Raw genomic sequence first — 26,907 nt, forward strand, 5'->3', positions numbered from 1 at the left:
CGTCTGGACCAGCTCAGAGGCAGATCGACAGATCCCTACAATGCCACTAACATGGCTGAAAACAACAAGAGAAAAGAGAAAGATAGAGCATGTGTGTGTTTGTGCTCTTTATCTGGACTTGTTGCGGTACAAAGCACAGGTTGCCACAACAGCTTTTTCCTGGGAGAGCATTCAACGTCACAGCAGCCTCGCGATTGGTGGATTGCGACGCTGCGCTGAGAGCAATTCGGGCTGACATTTCCAGGATGGGAGAGGGAAGAAAGAGACAAACAGAGAGGGATAGAGATAGATAAAATAAAAGGAGGGTAAGAGGAGCATGTGAGCTGAGATGTAAATTTGGAATACAACAGCACAGATTGAGGGGAAAGAGGCGGAGGAGAGGGATGAGAGGCGGAGGAGTTTTATGAGTGCTGACATGTTGCGTGTTGAGAGGAAACGTGCACAGACAGTCCTGTCAGTGTTCAGTTCCACCAAGAACCACCTGAGAATCCTGCTGAGCTTGTAAATGCAACGCTACAACACACACAGACACACACTAATAGCAGGCTGTTTTTAACATCAGCATGAACTGAATCAGTCTGACTCAGAAACATGAAAAACACATTACGTGTCCGTCAGCAATAAAGGCACAAAATCCTGAGCAATGACACGCACGCACATGTACACCGAGTCCAGAGTGAGTACGTACTATATTGATCTGTTTAATTAAGTCCCAACTCCTGTTACCCCTGGCAACGCTCCCTCTATGCCGCATCGATAGTCGCCATAGCAACTGACAGCCAGAGGAGACGGCACTCTTTGTTCTCAATCACACAGGCTTAGACCTTATTGGCCTGGTGAGACGAGCAGGTCAGACGTGTTATGATGGTTAAGATGAGAAGTCAGAAAGATTTACCAGTTGTAGATTTTCCAGAGTTTAGATGGATGATTTTCATTTATTTGTGAAGTGAAAAAACACTGAAATTGAAAGACAGAGGACAGACAGAGAAGTGTTTGTCTGTTTTGTGTAACGCGTCACTGTTTTAGTTAGCTCATGGAGGTTTCTATCATAGACGTTTTGAAGCATTGAGTTGGGCATATTGGCCGTCGCCATCTTGTTTTTTTGCAACCACAAGTGACACAAGAGGGTGGAGCCAAGTACAACCAAACGCTGAATAAGACGTTTTTAGGAGACCAAACTGTTACAATTAACTTACATGAACTGAAAACACACAGTGAAAGGGTTCAAGTTAAAGATGAAAACATGGACAACGCCGTGGTAGCGACATGTCAATCACAAGGTAGCCCAGCCCGATAGTGGCTAACATTGTCTGTTTGGAGCTGAGCTGTAGTGCACAGCGGCTTACTGGAGCTCTAGAGCACTGATTCTCAAAGTGGGGTCTGTGGTACTCTGTCAGGGGGTCCACAAAGTAATTAGCTATAAATTATAAAATTGTGCTGTATCATTAAAAAGTACATATTTACAGATGGGGACCATTTGCACCAATAAAACAAGCATATTGTGTCCATTAACTTTGGGCCAATAGAAACTGTGATATGATTGGGACGTCATCACGTCAACCTGACATGAATCAGTCACTTCATTCAGGACGCAACGAAGCGTTCCTGCTGCTGCTTAGCTTAGCCATGAAGCTGGCCAAGCTAAAGTGACATCTGATTACAAAGCACCCGGAATATCAGGACAAAACAAAGTGGTGTTAACATGATTCAAACTGAAATGTGTTTCTGTTTATCACTACCAAACAGGTCTGAAGGATTTAGGTTGAACATTTTTAGAATAGTTCCAATGACATCTAAGAGTATAAATGGTAGTAAGCATTATGCTTAATTGATGTTACGATTATGAGGGGGTCCTTGGTAAATATTCTCCCCTTTAAGGGGTTCCTGACCCCAAAAGGTTTGAGAACTCCTGGTCTAGAGAACAGCTGCCTGTTGGATCTAAACTGAATCCATGTTTATCTTTCACTTGTCAGTTACTCTCATGTACATTGTCTACTGGATATCTCTCGAAAGAGATAAGATACAAAAACCAGGTCACATTTGCATAACTTTCCCACAAGTGGGCCAATATGCAACACACACACACACACACACACACACACACACACACACACACACACACACACACACACACACACACACACACACACACACACACACACACACAAGGCCCATTCTCAGCTATAAAGCCTCCATTCACAGTTATATTGAAGATATTCACACCTATTTCACTGTTTCTGTGGAAGTAACCTCTCCAGTGACCGACAGTCTGAAGCTGTAGCTGGCAGGTGTGTGCGTGTGTGCGTGTGTGTGTGTGCAGAGCCGGGACTGTTTGTGGTGAATAATAATTTGGACTTAGTCAACTTGTCTGATGTCAAGAGGTGGTGAGTCACTGCTGGCGTCAGACAGGATGGTCCTGGTAAATATGTAGGTCAGCACATCAGTCAACCTCTCCTACAATGATACTGCTGCAAACACACAGGTACCAGGTACTGACTTACATCCATACCCTGTCTGCTTATCTTTACCTACCTACATGACCTTCAGAAACCCAACACTAAAATTGTGCTTTTTTTCCATGAGGTATGGCCAGAATGTCTCCCTCCACTCTGGTCTCACAGACGAAGGCTCAAAGTTTATTTTACCCAAGTTGTAAGTCGTAAAATCATACAAAAATAGTGTGTGAGAAACAGAGGCAGCATTCTGTGGAAGGACTGAGCCAAGGGGATCATTAACAGGCTCTACCTAAAACAATATTTACTATATCGATCCAAGAAATGCCTCCAGTGGTTCATTTTCATCCCCACTGGGAGAAAAAATGATCCCTCTCATAGACTTGTTCATTCTGAACACAGTAGCTATAAAAACAACAAGATATAAGGACAGAAACAGATGCTCACATGGATCTGACAGCAAAGGTATGACACAATACAGACAGTAAAAACACCAAACCTAATTAAACTGAAAATATTGCAATATTCCTCAGAAAGAAACCAACATCAAAGCAGTTTATTCTGCAGATTGTCATGTAATGTATAACACATATTACAGTAATTCATACTCATTTACTGCTTATGAATTCAAGTTTTTACTTGTAAAAGAAAAACGATTGTGGTGTGATTTATGTGACAAGCTGCCTAGAATTATGGATATGCCGATCCCATTAGATCCAGAGTTCTGTCTCCTAGGAAACGTAACAAACTTGAAACTGAGTCAGAGTTCCAGAAAATTCATTGTCATCGCTCTGGCTGTTTCCACAAAGTGTACTGCACTAACCTGGAGGTCAGATTCCCCCCCTCTCTATATCAAAATAGATATCAGAAATAACTAACTGTATGCCCTGAGAGAAAATCACGAATGTCATGAAAAACAGATATAATGTATTTGTGAGGATCTGGCAGCCTTTTATTGAATGCATGGAAACATAACCTCTATCAACTCTACTGCTGACTCGCTGTAACCTTTAAACTGGCTCCAATGTAGGCCAATACTAACATCCAGACATAAGTATGTCACAACATAAGAACTGTGTATTTATTTATTTATCATTTTTATTTTTACATGTTTCATTTTCATTATTTCTTTTTATGTATTTCTTGTTTAAATTATTATTATTATTATTATTATTATTATTTTGTATTTTGTAATTATCATTATTATTAATTAATTAATAATGTTTTTTATCTGCTTGTTTTCTGTTTCCTATGTTACTTATAGGGTAATAAGTTTTACTGTTCTTGCATGTTTGCAAACTTTAAAATTTAAAGTATAAAAAAACTAAACATTTATTTCTTCTTTGTAAAATGATGAATCCCTACCATTATAAACATAGTTTAAAGCTCTATACAATATCCAGAGCATTGAAATAGCAGCAAACAACTATTTGCCCTCTCTAAGTCTCTCTCCCTCTGTGTGTGTTGTAATCAGAGCTTCTCCCTGATTTGTTGATATAGCCGGGCCGGCCGTGTGTGCCTTTTAGTGCATGTTAGTGCATGTGAGGGTGCCCCACTGGCTAGCTCACGGCCGCCGCTCTGCACTGCTCCGATAACACCATCCAGTTTGTCAGCACACTGACACACTGACAGCTGTTGTTGCCTGTTGGGCTGCAGTTTGCCATGTTATGATTGGAGCATATTGTTTTATGCTAAATGCAGTACCTGTGAGGGTTTCTGGACAATATCTGTCATTGTTTTGTGTTGTTAATTGATTTCCAATAATAAATATATACATACATTTTTCATAAAAGAAGCATATTTGTTCACTCCCATGTTGATAAGAATATTAAATACTTGACAAATCTCCCTTTAAGGTACATTTTGAACAGATAAAAAATGTGTGATTAATTTTCGATTAATCGTGATTAACTATGGACAAACATGGGATTATTTATGATTAAATATTTGAATCATTTGACAGCACTAGTAAAAATAAACTCTTTTGATTTTAATGACGTGTTGTCTTTCTTCTAGTACCTCCCCTTAGGACAAACAAGTTTCACAGCCTACAGACATGATCCTGAACGTAAGCAATAATTAAAAAAAACATTAAATATGAAAGCAAATCTTTCATCCTTTATGTAGGGGTATGACACTCAGTCATGGAGACACCGAAACAAACAGAAATGCACAGACATGAAGGCACATATAGACAGATTTATGCAAAGATACCACACAGACGCTTTGGCCTTCCCCTGCGACAATACCAGTATTACTGTACAAAACCACAGCAGAAAAACACCACCAAATAGCTGCGTTCCTCCTTCCCACACACACACACACACACACACACACACACACACACACACACACACACACACACACACACAGAAACACAAACACAATGAATCACTCTTGCTTTCTATGATGAAACAAACGCCTCCAATTTGTTCCAGAAAACCTAACGGGAGCTTCTCTATCTCCAAATCCACCTGACTCTCCCCTCCTCCGACCACGAGGCCCTCTAACCCAGTTACACTTTCACATTCAACTTCCTCAGCTTCCTCGTCTTTCTCTTTCTCTAACAGAGAAGGTCACGCTTCATAATGTCTTTAACCAAAAAAGAGAAATACCCTTATCATTCATCAGGATTCTGAAGCACTACTGTTCATCTGAAATCCAGGCAATTACAGCAGAATGAGGAAATAGCCGAGTGAGTGATGTGATGTGATGCATCAGAGGGAGAAAGAGGAAGAGAGAGTGATAGAAAAGGTTTAACAGACATTACAGCTACTGGCCTGATAGTGATGATATACAGCAGTCATCCTCTCATTAGCATCGCTACCAGACACTATTGTGAGCTAATAGGCGATGACTTCGTCAGTCTAAACCAGATGAAGCTCGAACAATTTAATCTGAATAGACACAGACTTTGTTTGTTTGTCCAGACTTTGAGAAACTAAATGACAAGTTGTTATTAATATTATTATTATTTTACCATTTACTGTATGTAATGGGAGTTCATTTAGTTTATTTTTAATAATTTTAATATTGTTTGTTCATTAACATGTATGTGTCTATGTATATATCACATATATGTTTATATTATTATAATACTGGATATTTGTAAGTACGCATTGCATACATAATGTTTTTTTACATGTTATATAAAATGTTGAAAACTCAATAAACATATTGTTGAAAATTGTTGCTACATTTTCCCCTTTTTGTCTCACTCATACTAGTTTAGTTTCTGTTTCTGAAAATGACTTATTTGTTTTTATATATTACACAAGGTGATTTCCCAGAAGTTCATTTCAGTTCCAGGACAAACCTTTGAGCAAATGACAGATGAGTGCTTAAAGCTATTTTGTGTTTGTTTGCTTAAACTCTGATCAGATGTCTTAATAATATCACAGAAACAGGAAGATGGGAACAAACAAGCTGAAACTGGCACAGAGCCCAGACCAGCACTTTAAATGCTTCATCTAATTTCTATAACAACTATAACTTAAGTTATCTTAACCTCAGTTCCAACGCTTAAATTGTCCTTTTTTCCTATGAGGACTGTCCAGAATGTCCTCATTGTCCTCACACAGTCCACTGAACTAGTGCTCCAACAATAACATGATTCATCTATTCATTCTATGAAAAGTCTAAAATATCAAACGTGGTGGTTCCAACTTCTCAGATGCAAATATTTGCTGCTTTTCCCTTTTTTAAAAAGAAATATATATATATATATGTATATATATATACATATATATATATATGTATATATATATTACAACTCAACTATCTTTGGGTTTTGTGTTTGTGTGTCAAGAACAAGCAATTTCAAGAAGTCAACTTGGCTTTTCAGAGCTAGTGACAGGCCTTTTTCAGATTTTCTGGAAATTTAAAGACTACTGAATGACTCATCATAAAAATATTAGTTGCAGCCCAACAGTAAACACAGAGACAAAATAAGTGAGAGACATAGACATGTAGCCTGGTGTCTGTCTGCTGCAGGGGACAGCAGATTCAATAGACTTGATACTAGCATAGAAACAGAAAGATTGCTGTAATGAGCACAGACGAAGAGGACAGCAGTGAGGACATTATGGACAGTGTCTTACCCGCAGTCAGGCGCCGGGCACCATCGGCAGTCTGGATCGGAGGCGAGGCACCTCCGCAGCAGGAACTCCTCATACTTGTCCAGCAGGGCCGCGTCATCCAAGATGTCCGCCACCTGTCGCGGGGACAGTCTCTCGGCACATTCGGGGCAGCTGAGCTGGACTCGACTCTCTGTGATCTCGATGCGGAGGTACTGCCGCAGACAGCAGAGGCAGGAGCGGTGGCTGCACCCCAGCAACTCGGGGAGCTGGTCGGCGGGCTGACGCACCAGGCACAGGGGGCACTCCAGGAGGTCGGCCTCCCCAGAGGAAGGGGCTCCACCCAGGGACGACTGGCTGGAGTAGAGTGGCTTTGAGGGGGTGCTGGAGGCGGCATCCTGGGGGGTTGTGGTGGCTGTGGTGGTGGTCGTCGTTGTGGGAGTAGCAGAGGCTGCGGCGGGCGCTGAGTTCAAGGCAGTAGGGAGAAGCTGTTGCTGTGTGTGTTGAAGAAGGGATAAAGGGGTGGCAGCTCCTCCTTTGGGGCCCCTGGCCCCCCGAGAGCCCCGTTTGCTGTGGAAGAGGCTGTGAAAGGAGATGCGGCCCTGGCGTTTGCCCGCCGCACGGCACTTAGGGTTGGGGACGCCGCTCACTGAGGAGTGAGGCGACTCTGAGTCCTTTTCTGATCCCATTTTCCCAGAAGAGACACACAGGGGAGGTTATTGTCCCCTGAGACACGCTAATGTATCGCAGAGGGACACTCAGCTACACAAAAACACACTCAGTCACACACACACACACAAGGGAGGATTTGTCCCCTTGTGAGAGCCAAACTGGAATGCAAATGCTACTCAAGCTCCTGTTAGAGAAACTTGAGCCAGTCGCCTCCTTCTCTTCCCTTTATGAGAAACAAAACGCTACCAGGAAAAGACAGAGGGAAATAACAACGACGTTAAAACAGAAAACGAAAGAGATTGCGCAAGTTCAAAGTGAAGAAAAAAATCCCCGTCGGCTCCCAGAGTTTCTCTCAAACTCGGCAGTCAAAAGGTTCACAAAGAAGAGAAAGCAGCGAGTCTTTCATCTCCCAGGCAGACGTCGAGGTGAAACATTAGTGTGATTCTCAAAAAGATTAACGTCTGCTCCGATCAATGACTCTCCTTAAAAATAGAGAGGGTAAAAAAAAGAAGGAAACAGAAACATCCACAGGGCAGAGTTCAGCCTGAATGTTGTGATAATTCCTCAGTTTGGAGTTAATTCTCCTCAGCTGTATTCAGAGCCTCTCCACCGCTCGTCTTCGTCTCGGTCCTGTTGAACGCCGGTCTCTCTGAACGGTCTTTTCTGTCAGGAAGAAGAGAGCAGGAAGTTAGCACAAAGAGCATGCTCAGTATGACACACCTCTCTCTCTCTCTCTCTCTCTCTGCTTTGCTCGTCCTGGGTTTCAATTTGATCATTAACTCTTGTGACCCTATACTGATGATCCATCTGTGCTGATTACATTTAAATATACAGACCGACTCATACATGCAAGATAATGCTACACTATATGTGTTAAATAGCCACGATTAAGAGGTTACCTTTAAATGAGACAAACCAACTAAAATACATGACATCATCAACCAGTCTGACCAATCATGTATTCATGTGAAACCAGTCTCTCTCTATCTCCCTCCATCACGCTGAGCTCCGCGAGCTCTTCCTCCACTTCACACTGCGCTACTAGTGCCGTTGCCATGGCGACGCTCACTATGAGCGAGGCAAACAGCGACCCACTCTGTGACTCTGGCACTTATGTATACGCACGCACGCACGCACTGCACGCACATACAAACACAGACGCATATAAGCATGAGCACAATTGAGCTGGTAAAGAAAAACACAATGATACACATGTAAATATACACTCTCAAAATGTACACACACACACACACACACACACACACACACACACACACACACTTCCAAATCATAAAAACAGACATTAAAAACACATTCAAACCTGTGAATGAATGAATGAATGCGTGCTGAAATTCATCAGTCACACACATTGCATATACAGTACTGTATACAGTATATACACACACACCTCTACAAGTGAAAAGTGATAATCATGCACACACACACACACACACACACGTATAATTACATCCTGTGTCTTCACTACAATTACAGGCTGTGTGAGCTAATGTTAAGGAGTGTGTGTAAGCTACACTTAACAGCTCTTATGTGTTATTAGTACGTTTCTCAGCAGCACAAACAGAGAAATGTCAATTACGATACAATAAATCAACATTAAACTGAATTTAAAGGACTCAAAAAGTGCAAACTGACTCCCATAGCAGTCCAGATGTTTTCTGGTTTTCTCTCTCTGCGCACCAAACGACTGACCGGCTCCTCTCCTAGCTTCACAGATTTGATTATGGTTGAAGGCCAGACACACACACACACTAGTAGTGCTGATCCAGTATACCTCAGACCATTCAGGAGATTGTGACCTGCGTGTGTTCAGGTGATTGACAGATTAGCTGACCAATAACTGAGGAGCAGGCGGACAGGGACGACTTCAGGCTGAAAACTCAGCCTGAGTGGGGGCTGGAGCCGATCCCAGCTGACATTGGGCGAAGGCTTGGTACACCCTGGACAGGTCTCCAGACTATCACAGGGCTGACACATAGAGACAGACAAGCATTCACACTCACATTCACACCTACGGGATATTTAGGGTCAACAATGAACCTAACCTGCATGTCTTTGGACTGGTGGAGTAAACCGGAGAACCCGGAGAGAACCCACGCTACTAGCACGGGGAGAACATGCAAACTTGAAGGACCCTTGGGGACCCCAAGCCGGATTCGAACCTGTCACCTTCATGCTGTGAGGCGACAGAGTTTACTATTTACTGTTTTATGTATTTTTTATTCATTTTTATTCTTGTAAAGCAATTTGTGAATCATGTTCTATGAAAAGTGCTAAACTACATGAACATATTATTATTATAATATTATTATTGTTTTCACCTTGTGAGTCTTTGTGTGAGTCCTGGAGACACCTACTGTAGCTGGAACTACCACAGAGGAAGTTTAGAGTACTTTGCCAGGTGTTGATATGTCTGTCTGTGGACAGATTCTGTCACCGCGATAGCGTCACAACTGTGCAAGAAGAATAAGGAGAATTGGGCATACTGTTTTTATGTTGTCTTTATGGTCATTTCAGTGAGCTTTAATTTACATTCATGCATTATTTTGGTGTTTGTAGAAACTTTTAGAGCCACTCTGTATAGAAGAGTATAGAGTATAAATGAAAGGAGTGAAAGAAGTATTCAGATCCAGTCTGTGATTCTAATACAATAATACACTTTTTGTAAAATTCAGTGAATATCTCCTCACGGAACGCTGGCTGTCTGTTCTGTGTGTTCATACATATCCCTGGCTGTAAATGGGAAACAAACAAAGAATGAATATTATTCTCATTGAATGTTATTTTTTGCATTCAAAGCTTCTATTGAGGTTTTACAATGAAGCCTATAATGTCTGTCAGGTGCGACTCTTTCTTTGTTTGTGTGTGCAGACTGGAGGCCTTGGAGGTGCAGTGTGTAGGATCTGGCGCCATCTATTATATCATTATAATATACAGTATACATATATATATACTGTATACATCATATTCTATAAGATCATCATATGTTTGTAGCGTCACTGTCCTGTGAGAAGCACGTATCTTTAAAAGGTCAACTTTCTCTAAGTTGAACCTCTGTGACCGTTGTGATGATTCACCCTGATTCCTCTCTAACATGGAAACACATCTGACTCTTCACCACAAAGTAAAAACTACGACATGTTTGACATCTGCAGCCTTCAGACAGATGTGAGATATTGATAAAGTACATTACAGCTCCAACACGCTGCAGGCTGCAGGAAAAGGAAGGAAAATACTTCTGAGCTGAAGTCAAAAAATCAATAAAGGAGGAGGATTTCCACCGGTAGACAGAGTAAATGGTGAAACCTACGTACTGTACAAACACATCCATTTAAACGGTTGCCATGGCAGCCATCATTCGCCATCTTCTCGGGGGTCAAACCGGGTCTTAATGAAATGTGTGTAAGTGTATAAAAAGCCTGCAGTTCCTAAATATACCCTCCGACCAGCTGAGTTTGTAAAAGCCCTCTGCTCTGCTGCCCCCCGAGCATCACTCACACACAAAGGCTGCCATCTGTGACACTGTGTGATAGTGTGTGTGTGTGTGTGATAGTGTGTGTGTGTGTATGTGTGTGTGTGTGTGTGTGTGTGTGAGATCTATGTTTTTTGAGATGAGACTTTTTTTTTACAACACAATTTTTTAGATCTGTGTGTGTTTGTGTGTTTATTTCATCTTCCACCAACACAGGACTCCCATTTGGCCCAGTGATCAGTGCTCCTGGCACTGGAATCAAACTGGTGAAACTTTAAAGGTCCCATATCGTGCTCATTTTCAGGTTCATACTTTTGTGTTTTTACTAGAACATGTTTACATGCTGTAATGTTAAAAAAAAACTTTATTTTCCTCATACTGTCTGCCTGAATATACCTGTATTTACTCTCTGTCTGAAACGCTCCGTTTTAGTGCATTTCAATGGAATTGCAAAGGAATTGCGTTGCTAGGCAACAGTTTGGGTCCATGTTTACATCCTGTCAGCTGATGTCATTCACATACACTGCAACCGGAAATAAACTGGGACACATTTAGAATGTTTACGTTTAAAACCATATAATGGTCTAAATATTGTATATTTGTGACATCACAAATTGACAGAAATCCTGACGGCTTGTTTCAAACGCACAATTTCTAAACACGGGCTGTGTGTATTTCTCCGTATATTGAGCGTTTTGATAGTTTAACAGTATTTATATAGCACTTTAACCTGCTTTATAATATAAAAGACATGAAAATCTCACTTTTTACAATATGTGACCTTTAATCCAGTGTCAATTTTATAATGTTGTTTCATGATAACAAGTTGTTGCCTAAACACCCTGATGAAGAGACACCTCTGATGTCTCTAACAGGCGTCTCCAAGGACAACACACACACACAAACGCCTCCACAACTTTATTTTGATAAAGATTTCCTGCTTCTCCAAAGAGGGGACATCAAGCGAGACATATTTCATATTTCTTGTGTCAGATCTTTTTATCTGCTCATTGATTCATGTCTTCTAGAAATCTGAAGTGTCACGCAGCACATTCAGGTATATGAATACTTAACGTGCTTGTTTTTGAAACACCTGTTGAACATTTTGATGCATCACAGCAGGAAAAGCACAGGTGTATGTCATAACATTTAATATTGACTGTAGTCCTTTTTAATCACCCGGCCCTGGCGTGGTGCATGCTGGACAATGGAATGGGACAGATAATTGAACTGAGCCCTTGTTAATGTTATCACTTCCCCCTGTGCTTTCCCTGCTATGACAAGCCCAAATGTTGGCTTTGATAAAGGTCTATATTAAGGCTGTCAATCGATTCAAATATTTAATCGTGATTAAATCGCATGACTGTCCATAGTCAATCGTGATTAATCGTAAATGAATCATATTTTTTATCTGTTCTAAATGTAGCTTAAAGAGAGATTTGTCAAGTATTTAATACTCTTACTTACTTGTCACCGAGGAAACTGAATTCCATTTTTTTAAGACTTTTCAAAACCTGCAGATGCTATAACATTTAGTCAATTTTACGTTATGAAAATGTTGTTAAATCATTATTCTTGCTATTTGATTGATCGCTATTTATTGCCATCTGGTTCTCTAAGGACATTCACATGGTACAAAATGTGCACTGATGATTGAATAATGATGCTTATTCTCTAAGAGATAGTACAGATAAATACATCTTCTGAGAGCGGGAGGAATAGAGTGTGTGCGTGTGTGTGCGTGTGTGTGTGTGTGTGTTGTGATCATGCGGTTGTTTGGCAGATCTGATCTGAACAGCCTGAGAACTTCACAATCTGGACTTGATTTGTTATCAACATGCTCACACGCGCACTTTGTTCCACACTGCCCTCCTACTCCACTGCTGCTCAATTCAGCACACACACACACACACCAGCTAAACCTCCTCTTCTCACACTCTCACTGCACTGGCAAAGCATTTCTCTTTTTACTATCGTTCTTTCAATGTCTCTCTCCTTCTTTCTTTCTTTCAATCTCTCTTTCACACGTACACACTCTCTCTCTCTCTCTCTCTTTGTAGATAAACATCATGCAACATGAAAGGGAACTTAGATCAAGATTAAACTGTTGTCTGAAGCGTTCACAGCTCAAAAGTGGTTCTCAAGACAAAGACGGCTGCTGGTTTTTATTCTTGCCATCTGTGTAATTAACTGAAATTAAGGTTGGAAAAAAAACAGCACTCTGTGTTCTCAGGACAGAAACACACTGTTTTATAGGGTGTGATATTTCCAGTGGTGGAATGGAACCAAGTACACTTCAGCTCCACCTTAAGCAACTACACCAGTAAAATGCTCCCTACTCATGTATGCATCAGTAATACTAATCTAAAGGTATATTATATTATAGTATAACAGTCACTTTTTCTGCATTGAGTACTTTTACTTTGGATACTTGAAGTACATTGGGCTGCACCAGATAAAGAATATGAAACATTCACAGTTTGCTTGAACAGTAACAACTGGTTACTGAAATAAACCCGTTTAAAGGTGATCTATACCATATTCAGAGCATTAAAGTGACAGCAAACAACTATTTACTAATGAAGTCTCTCTCCCTGTGTGTGTGTGTGTGTGTGTGTGTGTGTGTGTGTGTGTGTGTGTGTGTGTGTGTGTTGTAATACAAACTTCTCTGTGCTTTGTTGACATATCCGGGCCGGCATACAGCGGTTACAGCTGATAATGCCGTCCCGACCGATGGCGTCATTGCACAGAAGTATAGCGCCCACCCTCCGGTTCCCCCCAGGTCAACACTGTTAGTGCTGTTTGTTTACACTGTAAGCTCTGTTAGCTGCGTGGCCATGTTGAGAGCCATGTGGAGGCAATCCCTCGATCATAGATATGCTCAGAATTCAGTATAGAGCTCCTTAAAAGGTCGAATTTATGGAGCCCTGTGGTAAAGCACATGCCACATTACCGCAACGTCACGGGTTTGATTCCAGCCTCGAAACCTTTGTTGCACAAATTTTACATTTCCACCCAATTCGAGTGTTATCAGTCCATTAAATGTGCATTGTCGGTCACTATAAGCATCATAGATGTGGGTCAGTTGGGGCCTACTACGCTAACTAGACCACGTTGTAAAAGTGAAAGCAGAAAAGCAACACGTACTAACACATAAAATTGCAAGAAACGTTTGAACACAAACAAAACAGCTTCTTTAGGTTTAGGCAACAAAACCACTTGGTTAAGTTGAGGGGAAATGATTGTGTTTTGGCTTAAAATAATTGTTTCAAAAGTGAAAGTGAAACTTAACGCTTGTGAACACAAAGACAACTAAACGTTGTTAGTTTCACACGGGACACAAACCCCAGTCTCCTGGGTGAAAGCCCCATCGCCCCACACCTCCACTCCATATGGAGTTTCACACCGTCTACACTACACCGCCTGACTTCCGCTTTTGATCCTGTCATAGTTACTACGGTCGCTGGAGGCTGCTGTCGTCTTTTTTTTATTCCTTCTTTTGGTGATCAACCATGTGAATAGATGACAAAACCTACTAGTCGGTGTAGCAGGCCCTAACGCACATTTAACAACCTGATCACAGCCTAATCGGCAGTCTCACTTCTGGTAAGGATCTAACAAAAGTAAAATCATTAATAAGTTGTTTGTTCAATCCAACACGTTTGTATTTTGTGATGTGATAAACCCTGCAGCCTCTAGAGGCCACAAGTGGGGCTTTTAATCTTTATGGGACGTTAAAACTATAATGCTCCGTGTACCAAAACTACCACAATGAAACCTTACAGCCTAATCCAAGGTCCATAATGGGTTTCCTGAATCAGAGAGAGAGAGAGACAGAGAGAAAGAGAAGCCGATGTTTTCTGCAGGTAATCTGTTCTCTGCAGTTCTCAGACAGACTGTTCTGTTTTAGAAGGTGAAGTTACGCCTCAGCACTTTCTTGGGATCTTTGAGTCTCCCCCTGCTGCAGGGCATGGCCAACCTACATGCTGCAACTGGCAGCACACGCACAACAGTACATACCCTCAGCTGACAGTTTATTAGGTACACCTGGATAAAACTAATGCTGTCTAATACAACAGTGCTGCAATAAATCCACCCTGCATGAAGGTTATAATGTGCAGCGTTTGTTGTAACTGTTTTAGAGAGGTGTTGATTCAACTGTATGATCATTTTGGAGGCTGCAGTTTGTGGTTCTATTATTTTGTCCACCCCATTTACATAAATGAGGGCAGGCTAAATAATAGAAACACAATACAGTTCATTTTTGTATTTGTGTTGTGTAAAGTCACATTCACAAAAATAAAGGGTGACTTGCAAATACGTATAACTTACTTGCAAATGTCAAATGGCCCATCAATGCACAGGAAGCGATCTGCAAAAATGCGCAAATATCATTCCACGTGTAGAAATGGATGCATAAATGCGTATATATATATCTCTTTACATGTAAACCTACAACATTTTTATGTGGAATTTAAATACGTATTTACAGAGTAAGTTATGCGTATTTGCAAATCCTGTATAAGTTGTGTAAAATTTGAGTTTACACAACACAAATACAAAATTACGTTTGTGGGTAGTGAAATATTTGTAGATCATGGTATATATTTGTGAATTGTCTTCTGTGGATTACAACTATTATCTACAGATCTGCTGTGGTACCAATCGGACAAAATTCCGTAAACAAACAGGCGGAAAGTTACAAATGTCACTTGGCCCATAAATGCACAGGAAGCGATCTGCAAATGCGCAAATTTCATTCCACGTGTAGAAATAGATGCACAAATGCGTATATATCACTTTACATGTAAACCTTAAAATATGTATTTACAGATATGCTTAATTGCAAATTGCTTTTTATTTTTGTAGATGTGACTTTACATAACACAAATACAAAAATACATGTTTGTGGATAGTGAAATATTTGGAAATCATGGTACACATTTGTGGAACGCTTCGGTGGATTACAACTAATAAAAACTTCCATACACTCGGGCCCTAAAAATAATCAATCAACAGAATAAAGAAAAAATATTAAAAAAATAAAACTGTGCAACTATATTATTGGGGCAGCAACAACAAATTAACAATGCAACATAGGCAAAAGTTAAGAATCAATGAAGCCATTTAGTTACTTATAAGATGAATAAATATTTCATAAGAATTTTAAGGCTGAAGTGATTCAGCGTGCGTGGGTTTCTCTGGCAGGTTATTCAGCATTAGAAAAGGCCGTAAGATGTTTGACTGGCCACACACTCATTAGAGCTGTAGCTGTGTGCTACAGGTGTGCTGCTGTGAGAGCTGATTGCTGTTATGCAACAAGATGATTCACTGCCAGCCTCGACACGTCTGCACAAGATTCACACTGTGTGTGTGTGCGCGCACGCACGCACGCACACACACACACACACACACACACACACACACACACACACATCTGAACACCTCCGTTTCATACGTGTTTAATGAAGTCATCGACGAAAAGCTCTTTCACGCAGAAAATTGGACACATTTCTAGTGAAGATTTGGTTTGAATGACATTAGTTACACACCATTTTCACCAGATACCTCCTGACACATTTAACTGGCTGTACTGGGTAAATAGTTTGGTTTGGGTGAGGCAGCAGTTTTACATTCAATCTTCAATTATCTTTACTTCAGTTGACCAGTGGTGGAAAATGTACTCAGAGTGTGTAAAAAATACTCCAATACAGGTAAAAGTCCTTTTTTTTTTTTTATTTTGACTTGATAAGAATTACAGAAGTACTTCATTCTTGAATGTCCAAGTACTCATTATGTTAAATGTCAGAGTGTGAATATATTCTTTATAGGCCTGTCAAAGTTAACGCGATAATAACGCGTGAAGTTAAGAGATAATAAGGCATTAACGCAAATTGCGATTTTGTTAAAGCTAGAGTGAAGATACTGGTATCATATGAAACTAGAAAAACCTAATGAATCCATCAGTACCAACCGTGTCAGACTAGCTTGTCGTGAAGGAGGTTAAATAACGCTCCAAACTTACGCTACATTTTGCTGAGGCAAAACTGTCATGTTCATTTTCAAAGGGGTCCCTTGACCTCTGACCTCCAGATCAGTGAATGTAAATGGGTTCCATGGGTACCCACAAGTCTCCCCTTTACAGACATGCCCACTTTATGATAATCACATGCAGTTTGGGGCAAGTCATAGTCAAGTCAGCACACTGACACACTGACAGCTGTTGTTACCTGTTGGGCTGCAGTTTGCCATGTTGTGATTTCAGCATATTGTTTTATGCTAAATGCAGTACCTGTGAGGGTTTCTGTCATTGTTTTGTGTTGTTAATTGATTGACAATAATAAATATATACAAACGCTTGTATGAAGTAAGCACTCCCATGTTGATAAGAGTATTAAATACTTGACAAATCTCCATTTAAGGTACATTTTGAGCAGATAAAAAATGTGCAATTAATTTGCCATTAATCACGATCAACTATGGACAATCATGCAATTCATCGCGATTCAATATTTGAATCGATTGACAGTTCTAATTATTCATATATATTCATGTTACTATATGGCTAGAACAGACACTAAATTGGCCTTGTGGTGAGCTTGATTTGTTAACTCTACTATAAATTATTCATATTAAATTATTGGATTATTAGTACTGATATATTAACATGTAAGAAGCTGTCTAATGGTGTTGGTGGAACTACTTGGTTAGTTTAACAATGGATCTTATTTTTGTATGTAGAAAGTGAATCTGAACAGTAAGTTGAAACTCTAGCTGCCAAACGGAGTAAAAGGAATAATATTTATTTCGTTCAACAAGGTGAAGTAGAAGTGTAAAGTAGCATAACTTACTCAAGTAATGTACAAGTACCTCAAAGTTGAACATAAGTGCAGTACTTGATAATGCACTTCCACACTGCGGCCTTTTCCGGTCACATAATCATATCATACCATTATGTTTCTGCCCATTGAGCCAAACACATTATTCATTAAATGCCCTGGGCCCGCCGTCTTTCCTGAGAACTTCACTGCTGTTTATTGTCTTTGTTGATTCCCCGGAAAATCCACCAGCTGCTCTGGTTGTGATCTCTCTCTAAACTGCTGCTGTTGCTTGCGAAACAACCAAAAGCACATACATAACAACAAAGCATTGATTTAAACGTTTAAATGTTAAAAAAAAAAAGTCACTCACTGCAGTCAGACAAAACAAAAAATAGTAATCTAGGAACATTTCTCTTTCTAATGTTTCACTAAGCAGACCACATCAGACTAAACTGATGATCCTGTTGTTGCACTCAGTGTTCAAGAGCGTTTTATCACTCTGGATAAGAGCATCAGCTAAAAGCCTGTAGTCTAAAGTGACTGATGACTTTGTTTTAACATGAACAGACAGATTCACAAAGAGCCGGGTCCAACAGACGGCTCGGCTCAGACTGTTTGTAGTGATGCTGACTAAAAACCCTGCTAATCTGAGAGCCAGGGGCCGACAGTCTCTGGACAGAACAGGTGGTCCCCTACTCAACACAGGAGCTAATAATGTATTAGGTGGATGTGTGTGTGGATGTGTGTTTGGGGGAGGTGAGCTAATTAGAGACCGTCAGCTGATCGGCACTGGGGTAACAAAATAAACCCTGACCCTGCTGTAAAGGTGCATCTCTGTCTGCTTCTCATGCTTCTACAGAGAAACCTATACCTAACTATTAATGAAAGTGTGCTGCTTAATAATCCAAATAAAAATCTGCTTGTTTTGTAGGATCGAAGTATTCTGATTTCTTACTTAAAGGGACTGTTTTTAACTTCTTACTTGTATAAATCATTGCGGGTCGGTGTCTCATGCGCGCCTGCGTGTGGCTACGCTGTTCAGACTCAGACTCCAACACAAACTACACAGAAGCACCAAAACCTCTTGGTTGTATCTAGTGAAGCCCGTCTGTTAAACAGTGTTGGCCGCGGTCGGAGGACGCGGCGAAGACCGTAGCTTTGGTCTCCAGGGCTGGACTCACACACCGCGCTCGTTCTCACTCTTTCGCTCCACTCTCACGTTCATGCGCGCACACTCCACACTGCAGAGGAGTTAGTTTAGCTCTGAGAATATCTAGTGAATGTACAGTGGACGTTTGTGCAGAAATAACTGCTGCAGCTCCTCCAGACCAACAGAGGTTTCCGGTGTCTTGTGAAGTGACGGGGCTCCGCAGAGAGAAACGTTATCGTCTCCGACCAAATTCGGGGGGCCACCCTTGTTCCCTCCAGGCCTTTAAAGGAACAGTGTGTAGGATTTGGTGGGATCTAGCGGTGACATAACAGATTGCAACAATCTGAAACTTCTCCCGTGTGCCAGGTGGGTAGGAGAACGAAAACAAAAGACTCAGGTGATTACACACTAAAGAAAACATAGTTATTAATATTACATCAGGGCTCGACATTAGCGCTTACCCACTTGCCCGGGACAAGTAAATTCTGTGTTCGGGCAAGTGGAACACCTCATGCAGTTGTCCGATCAGGCAAGTGAAAAAATGTGATCTTTATTTAATATAAAGTTGAAAATGGTTATGTTTAGAGACTGTAAGACACATCTTCATGGTTAGAGTTGCTAATGAAAGCCAGTGAGCAGAGTTCTTACGGGGATTTTGTTGTTTCAGCTGCTCTTATCCAACAACAGTGAAGTAGCTGTTGTTCTGTTGTTAGGCATCGCCCAGCCCTGAGGCTGTAATGGACCACATAGATCACCAGCACAGACTGCACATCCTCATTATTAGTGGCTAAATGTTCCTTGTTTTAAAGAGGAGAGGTCAAGCGAAACATCCTCCCTTCGGAGGATCTCTGGGAGAACATTTGGTCCTTGTAGAAAAAACACAGGAAACACATGCACAAGTCAAGGCTACTTCAAGTGGAAAGAAGGACCGGCTGAGTCATGCAGATTAGATATCACGACTGATTAACGGGGTTATAATGACACATTAGAGCAGAAAGAACCGTGTCGACCTCAAGCTTCGGTGTTGATTCATGGTGTCGGGTGACCTCGCTGCAGCCTCCGCCCACACAAACTAGGAACCGTCTTTTTTCTTTAATTCATCATTCAGAGTGTGTGATATACTCACAAACCACTATTAGACCGCTGTTTTAACACACAGACATTTACAATGACACCTGGGGCCTGCTTCCAACTGTAGTAATGTTGATGGGATGTTGAAATAAAGGAAACATCCCAAGGTCACCTCCAACCAGGACACTTTTTAACATGCCGATCCCTTCTGTCTCTTTCTGTCATTCTTAACTGTTAAACTTTCAGATTAAAATAAACATGGCAAGGAACATCTGCAGCAGAAAAAGAATAATCATGAAGCTACAGCCAGCGGACAGTTAGCTTAACTTAGCACAAAGACTGCAAACAGCTAGCTGGCTCTATCTCAAGATGACAAAATCCACCTAAAAGCACCTCAACAGCTCAGTAATTACAGTAACACGCTATATCCCTTTAGTTTGATCCATACTAACAGTCCAATCTCTATGCTAAACTAAGCTAAACCTAAATATTAGATAAGAAGATAAACGTTATATCTAACCGTACAAAAATGAGAGTGGTGTCTTTTCATCTAACTCTACAAGAAAGCAAAACTTCACAAGATTTCCTTAAAACCAGATGGTGTTGCTCGAGGACACTTTAGTAATGTTTAGTGTTAGCATGAATGGATTTTCATCAGTGTTTTTGACAAAATGAGCGAACTGGCTGGTTGAGTCTAGATAACACAGTCATTTTACCACACTTTCACTTTAAACATTAAAGCTGCAGTTGGTAACTTTAAGTAAAATTACTTTTTATCATATTGGCCCAAACTGTTACTATATCCTGACAGTAGTACATGAGACAGATAATATGTGAAAAAATCAGGTTCCTCTGCCACCTTTTAGTGCTCCTAATGGCATTTGCAAGATTTCCCAATCAGAGCCGAGGAGTCTCTAACGCAGCTGTCTATTTCTCACCTCAGATGTTTTCAGATTCATCTTGTAGTGTACTGTTTAGCTGTAAAATGAGAAAATTTGTGACAGTCGAGCCAAACCCAAGCACCGCCCACCAGCTGCAGAAAACTTAATTTTTTTACAGCTAAACAGTACACTACAAGAAGTTTCTGAAAACATTGAGGCGAGAAAGAAGTCCATATTTGATGCCTAGTTTGACCATTTGATCGGAGTTTGCGAGCAGTGATTGACAGCTGCGTTGGAGACTCCTCTGCTGTGATTGGTTGTTTTCCTTTGGGTGCGGTGGAACCTTGCACATGCCATTAAGACAGATTATCTGTCTCATGGACTATTGTCAGGATTTAGTGACAGATTGAGCAAATATGATAAAAAACGTTATTTTTAGTTACCAACTGCAGGATTAATGAACCCATCTACAGCCACAACACCACAATATTTTACAAGTGTGTCTCTTTTTCTTAACTGTTTATATTGCAATTATTTTTACACACCAAATTATAACTACATCTTCAAGATAGTGCCATAGCAACTACAAAGCCTCTATTTCTATTAATTAAATCTAGTCAAAATGCTTTGTCTCTATCATCAATCATAGTTTTATTTTACAATCAAAAAGAAAAAGAATCATCAGAAAAGATTGGATGATGATAGGAGTTTCCCTCACTGTTGGTTTCTTATGATATAAAAGTCAGTGTGGACTGTCACGGACCCAGAAACATTAAAAACAAGAAGCTGTTTCACTTTCATTAATGTTTTTTTGTTCATGAGAAAATCATCACCTCTCAGTAAACTAACTGAGCCTGAAGAGAGCTGAAGTTACTGTCACACAGAACATGAAGTACTTTTTGTTTACTGTCAATATTTCACACATCTACAAGAAACACTTTGCGAACAGCAGGGCCACCCACATTAAAACGCTCTGGATACCGTGTTATTTTGTAAGCAAAGTGGTTGGGTTTTGGCGTGTGCATGCGGGGGCTGGTTGATGATTAGAGATATATTGCCGATAATGGAAGCAGTTCTTACTTCCGTGGAAAAACCACCCTGACAACCAAACATGATGGCCTGCTCTTCCCAGGAATCCAGCTACACGCACACTTGATCTGCACACAGTCTGTCAATGTGTGTGTGTGTGTGTGTGTGTGTGTGTGTGTGTGTGTGTGTGTGTGTGTGTGTGTGTGTGTGTGTGTGTGTGTGTGTGTTTGCGTGTGTGTGTGTGTGTGTGTGTGTGTGCGCATAATCCTCTCCCCTAGAAAACCATCCAAGCATCTGGCAAAATGCGGCTAACCCTAAAAGTACTGCTTCCTTTAACGCCCTAAAAGCCAACACCAAATGAATTTGAATAATAGAGTGTGTGCGTGGGAGAAGATGTATTCATCTACTGGTAATGTTTACACACCCTTTTTCAGTGGAAATCAACGACGCAGTTGGACAATTTCCATATCACCAATTTACTGACTCAGCATCTACTGTTGCAGAAACAAGTGTTTGTAATCTTTCTTTCTTTCTATCTATCTATCTATTAGGTAGGCTATTTTTTAATAGTTGATTTACAGTATATTTGTGAACATTACTGTAAAGACATGTGATAAGTAGGGTTGGGTATAAATACTGATGTCAACATATGACACCGGAGTTCTGGTACAGATATGGCCTGATAATCAGACCTAGTTTTGCCCTAACCACGTCAGTAGTAACTGAAGTATCTGCCCTGTCAACCTCAACCCCACAGAGGCTGTGGAATCGATTGCTATTAGCAATTATCTCAATATTTGTTATAGACCTGAGAAGGCATTCCATGCTCACTTCAGTAGTAGGGATGCAAGCAATGGTGGAATAACTACTCTGATCAAAGTAGAAGTATCAATACTACAATGTAGAAATACTACGTTCAAAATCTTACTTAAAGCTAGGGTTGGTAATCTTCTTCAAAAACTATTTTGTTATATTTGTTGAAATTCTCTTTACATTCCAACAGCACTCAATAAATCAAATGCTCTGACAAGATATCTGTTATCTGTGACTGCCGCAGAACTGTAATAATAATAATAATATTGTCCTGAATGAAATGACTGGACGGGCTGCCTGCCTGCCTGAATGCACTCCGTGCACTCGTTGTGCATCACCACAAGGTGCTAGCTTTGACAGCTGTGAGTACTAACAATAGCCATGTTCGTTATTAATGTTCATAATGATAAATTTGGGGGAGTGGCTTTGGAGGGAGGCCTGAAGGGACGGGCTGTCAGTGTTGCCGACTTGGCGACTTTCTCTTGGTTTGTCCGTTCTGGGCTACTGTAGAAACATGGCGGTGCAACATGGCGGTCTCTGTGAAGAGGACCGGCTCCCTATGTAGATATGAAGGACTCATTCTAAGCTAACGAAAACACAACAAGTCTTAGTTTCAGGTGATTACATACTAATGAAAACATAGTTATGAATATTATATTGCATTTCTGCTAATAGATCCCCGAAATATTACACTGTTCCTTTAAGTAAAAGCACAAAAGTATTAGCATCAAAATACACTTAAAGGTGCTAAATACAGGATAAGGGTGCGCTACGCTTCCGCGACGCCGCTATCGGTTAGGCAGCTGAAACTGACGTATGAAGGAGTGCAGAGCAGCGGCCGTGAGCTAGCCAGTGGGGCACGCCAACAAGCATGAACCGGCCGGACCGGCTATGTCAACAAAGCGTGGATTATAATCTAGTAATCTATTGTCTGATTATATTTTGTATTAATAATCAGAAAAAGTCCAAGTTTACGTCTTCGAATTGGTTGTTTTGTCTCGACAACAACGCAAAACACAAAAACGTTTAATTTACTATCATAGAGGACAAAAAGAACAGAAAATATTACACATTTGAAAAGTTGTAACCAGTGAAGTTTTTCTATCTTTGCATCTACATCTATCTATCAGAAAAAAAACCTTGAACATTCTAATTTTTAGGAATAAATGCAGTGGGAGGCAGATGGGTACACAAATGGAGAGAGCATTTTCTCGCCTTCCCACTGATTATTAACACATCTATCACGGACACACACACACACACACACACACACACACACACACACACACACACACACACACACACACACACACACATATACACATATACACATATACACGTACACTGGAAGGTGGAGGTAGAAGGAATCAGGCTGGGAGCTTCTATAATTAGAGGAGCGTTCAGGAGCCATACTGCTGAGTTGTTGAATGTTTAATGTCAGGTCTGCAGGCGTTACAGTCGCAAAGAGCAAACCTCTGAGCCCCTCTTAACACACACATATTTATAACACCCCCTTACACTCTCTCTCTCACACACACACACACACACACACACACACACACACACACACACAATGAGGCCTGCACAGAGGCAGTACCAGTAGTATACTGAACGAGTGGATTCAGGTTTCAGAAAGGAAGCAGCAGCACAACACACACACACACGCACACACAGTAGTGACAACTGAGCTTGTAATTCCCAGTTATTGTCTGTAACCTAAAGCACATAATGACATGGGAACCCAAACCTCCTCTGGATGAGGTAATGGTCAAACACATCTGACATGGACAGAGACCTTTACATCCGTTACTAAATATGCTGGTTTTTAAATGGAATATGGTTGGGGCACTTTCCAACAAAATAACATAGCACTTTTGTTTTGCTACTAAGTCTAACCAAGTTGATCTATTCCTAAACCTAACTACTTAGTTTTATTTTGAAAAGACAAGAGCGGAAATTGACACGTGCGTCACGTGTTGCTGGACATTCGTAGGAAAACGCACGAAAAATCCGTTGTTGAAAGTCATGAAAAAAAGGAAATTTGTGTCTATGTACACAAATCAAATAGAATACATTTTGTGACTATTTCCCGAACTGCCGTGGGAGTGTGTTGGAAGAAACATGGCGGAGCAACATGGCGGACTCCATGAAGACGACCCACCCCCTATGTAGATATGAAGGGCTCAATCTAAGATAACGAGATTCAGGTGATTACACACTAATGAAAACATAATTATGAATATTATATTCCATTTCTGCTAATAGATCCCCCAAAATGTTACACACTGACCCTTTAAGTGTCCCAGTAAGCTACTCCAGTGAGCCAGCATGCACAATACCAGGGCTTTGTCTAAGTGGAATGCTTTATTACTGGTATTATATAAACCTGTGTCTTTCCTACCATGACATGTCAAAATGTCTTCCATGAAAAGGGTCTGTTAATCAGAACAACAATACATTAGCCGATATTATTATTTCTTCTAACATAAGCAATCAATTTATAAGAATTGCATTGAATAAACGAATAGTGACCGATATATGTAGTGATGTCAGTTTACACTGGAGGACAAACATTGTGAAATGTCTTACTTATCGGTAGACATGTGGCAATATGATATTATTATTATTATTATTGGTCGAGCTCTGGGTATCAAATTATGAGGAAAAAGAAGATTCTAGCTCAAAGGGAGCACCAGCTGGGTGTGAAAGAGCAATTGCCATTTATTTATAAATGGTCAAACCTTTCTGCCGCTGTCTGTGCAGCTCATTCCCATCCAAAACAAATGTTATTCATGATTATTTGTTATTGCTGTTTGCCTTAGAAATACAAATTCACCACTTCAGACTTCCTTCTAAACATCTAAAGACAATATGAAGAAAGAGTAGATCATTATAACCTTCTCACCTATCTCAATTGAGCCAATTACAACTCCAAACTGGTATTTAATTACAAATACTTCGGCTACTACAACCTCAGTTATTGAGACTAATACTTACTGTTGATAATCAGCACATTTAGCATGTTCTTAGTATTTGTACAGCCCCAATATTTACACAAAACCTACATTGTGCAAGTTGTCTCTTCACCAAGGCTACCAAAATATTATGATGCTGGAAAATGTCATCACACCTCTCCCAGTAGCATGATCATAAAATCTGTCCTCAAACAAACAAATCTACTAAATATTCCTATAATATATCGTGTGAGTGTTTGTGGGGCTTTATAACGCCTCCTCTGACAGTATCATCACATCTCTTCTGTTCTGAGCTCCACTGCCTCTTTTTAAACTCACATTTTATGTATTTTTCAGGAGAATCCAGCCTGTCTCAGCCCAAACTGTGACCAGGGAGTGGCAGAGCAGACAGGGAGGTTTTAAAAGGTTCTCCCTCTAAGACATCCTGGATGACTGTAGGCTACTGAAGGTAAAGACATTTGGTTTTTAGACTTTATGATTATTCCCAGACATGCAGCAGCACTGAGACTGAACACTGATCTGTATCCTCCCTACATGGAACATGGACATTGTTCAGGATCATCTGGGTGGTTCTGGTCTGAGTTGACCCTCCAGACTGGCAGATGCAGATAATGGGACTGTCATGCTTGTGAATAATTATAAAAAACGGTCCTTTATGGCTTCATGGTGGTAAACTGCTACACTCCCTTTAAGCTGGTATTGTTTAGTTGTTATCTAGGTGGTGTATAGAAGCAGTGGAGCTCATTAAACCTAATGACATGTCAGACTAACAGCTCCTGCAGCAGAGCTGGGTTCACTGCCGGCTCTTACCAGCTCAGGTCCGGATCTCTTCGACAGGAGAGGCTGGGGAGCGATGCGGTGCGACGGGCACCTCGGTTCCTTCTCTGGCTCCTGGCTCCTAGCCTGGCTCTCTCCTCGCGTTGACCGATAAAGCTGTAGGTAGAATCAGTCCAGTTCGTCTCGCCTCTCTCTTCTCTCGGGGTCTTCAGGCAGATGACGGCGGCCTCGACTCTTGCTGCGCCCCGGGAACACAGCGCAAAACCTCGGTGTAATCTCAGCAGCTCGCCTCGCTCTGCTTCTTCCTTCCTTCCTTCCTTCTCTCTCTCTCTCTCTTTCTCTCTGACGTTTTGGAGGAAAGCCCCGGTCGGTGACGTCACACAATACGGAAACCCCACCCCGTGTCGTCACCGCCTCTCACGAACTTCAGCTGGCGTTTACAGTAAAACCAGAATGTGTTTGTGGGAAAGAGGAGACAGAAGGAAACTAACCGGGAAGTGGTTTGTTTGTTTGTTTGTTTGGTGGTAAACTAAACACACAGAGAGAGTCGAGTTCAAACAGCCTACTGTGTTCTATCAACTATTACACTCGGCTTTGTTTATTTACACACTAACAGACAATTAGTCTTTTATGGTCATTTGAGATCAATCAATTACAATTCTTGTCTGATATCCTGTTTGTCAGACATGTCATGGACTA

The 26,907-nt window shown here is 40.9% G+C and overlaps 1 protein-coding gene across 1 annotated transcript in view; it reads right to left on the reverse strand.

The window, feature by feature from the left end:
* Positions 1-26,621, reverse strand: part of rnf19b (ring finger protein 19B) — a 41,296-nt gene extending 14,675 nt beyond the window's left edge. Inside the window, exons 1-2 of the mRNA XM_037794571.1 lie at positions 26,242-26,621; positions 6,554-7,864 (exon numbers count right to left, since the gene is read on the reverse strand). Of these exons, the coding sequence (XP_037650499.1) occupies positions 6,554-7,218 (665 nt within the window). The 5' untranslated portion in view covers positions 7,219-7,864; positions 26,242-26,621. The remainder of the gene's footprint in view (positions 1-6,553; positions 7,865-26,241) is intronic.
* Positions 26,622-26,907: the final 286 nt, after the last annotated feature.

Source organism: Sebastes umbrosus, chromosome 15 (assembly GCF_015220745.1).
Source record: "Sebastes umbrosus isolate fSebUmb1 chromosome 15, fSebUmb1.pri, whole genome shotgun sequence".
Taxonomy (NCBI): domain Eukaryota; kingdom Metazoa; phylum Chordata; class Actinopteri; order Perciformes; family Sebastidae; genus Sebastes; species Sebastes umbrosus.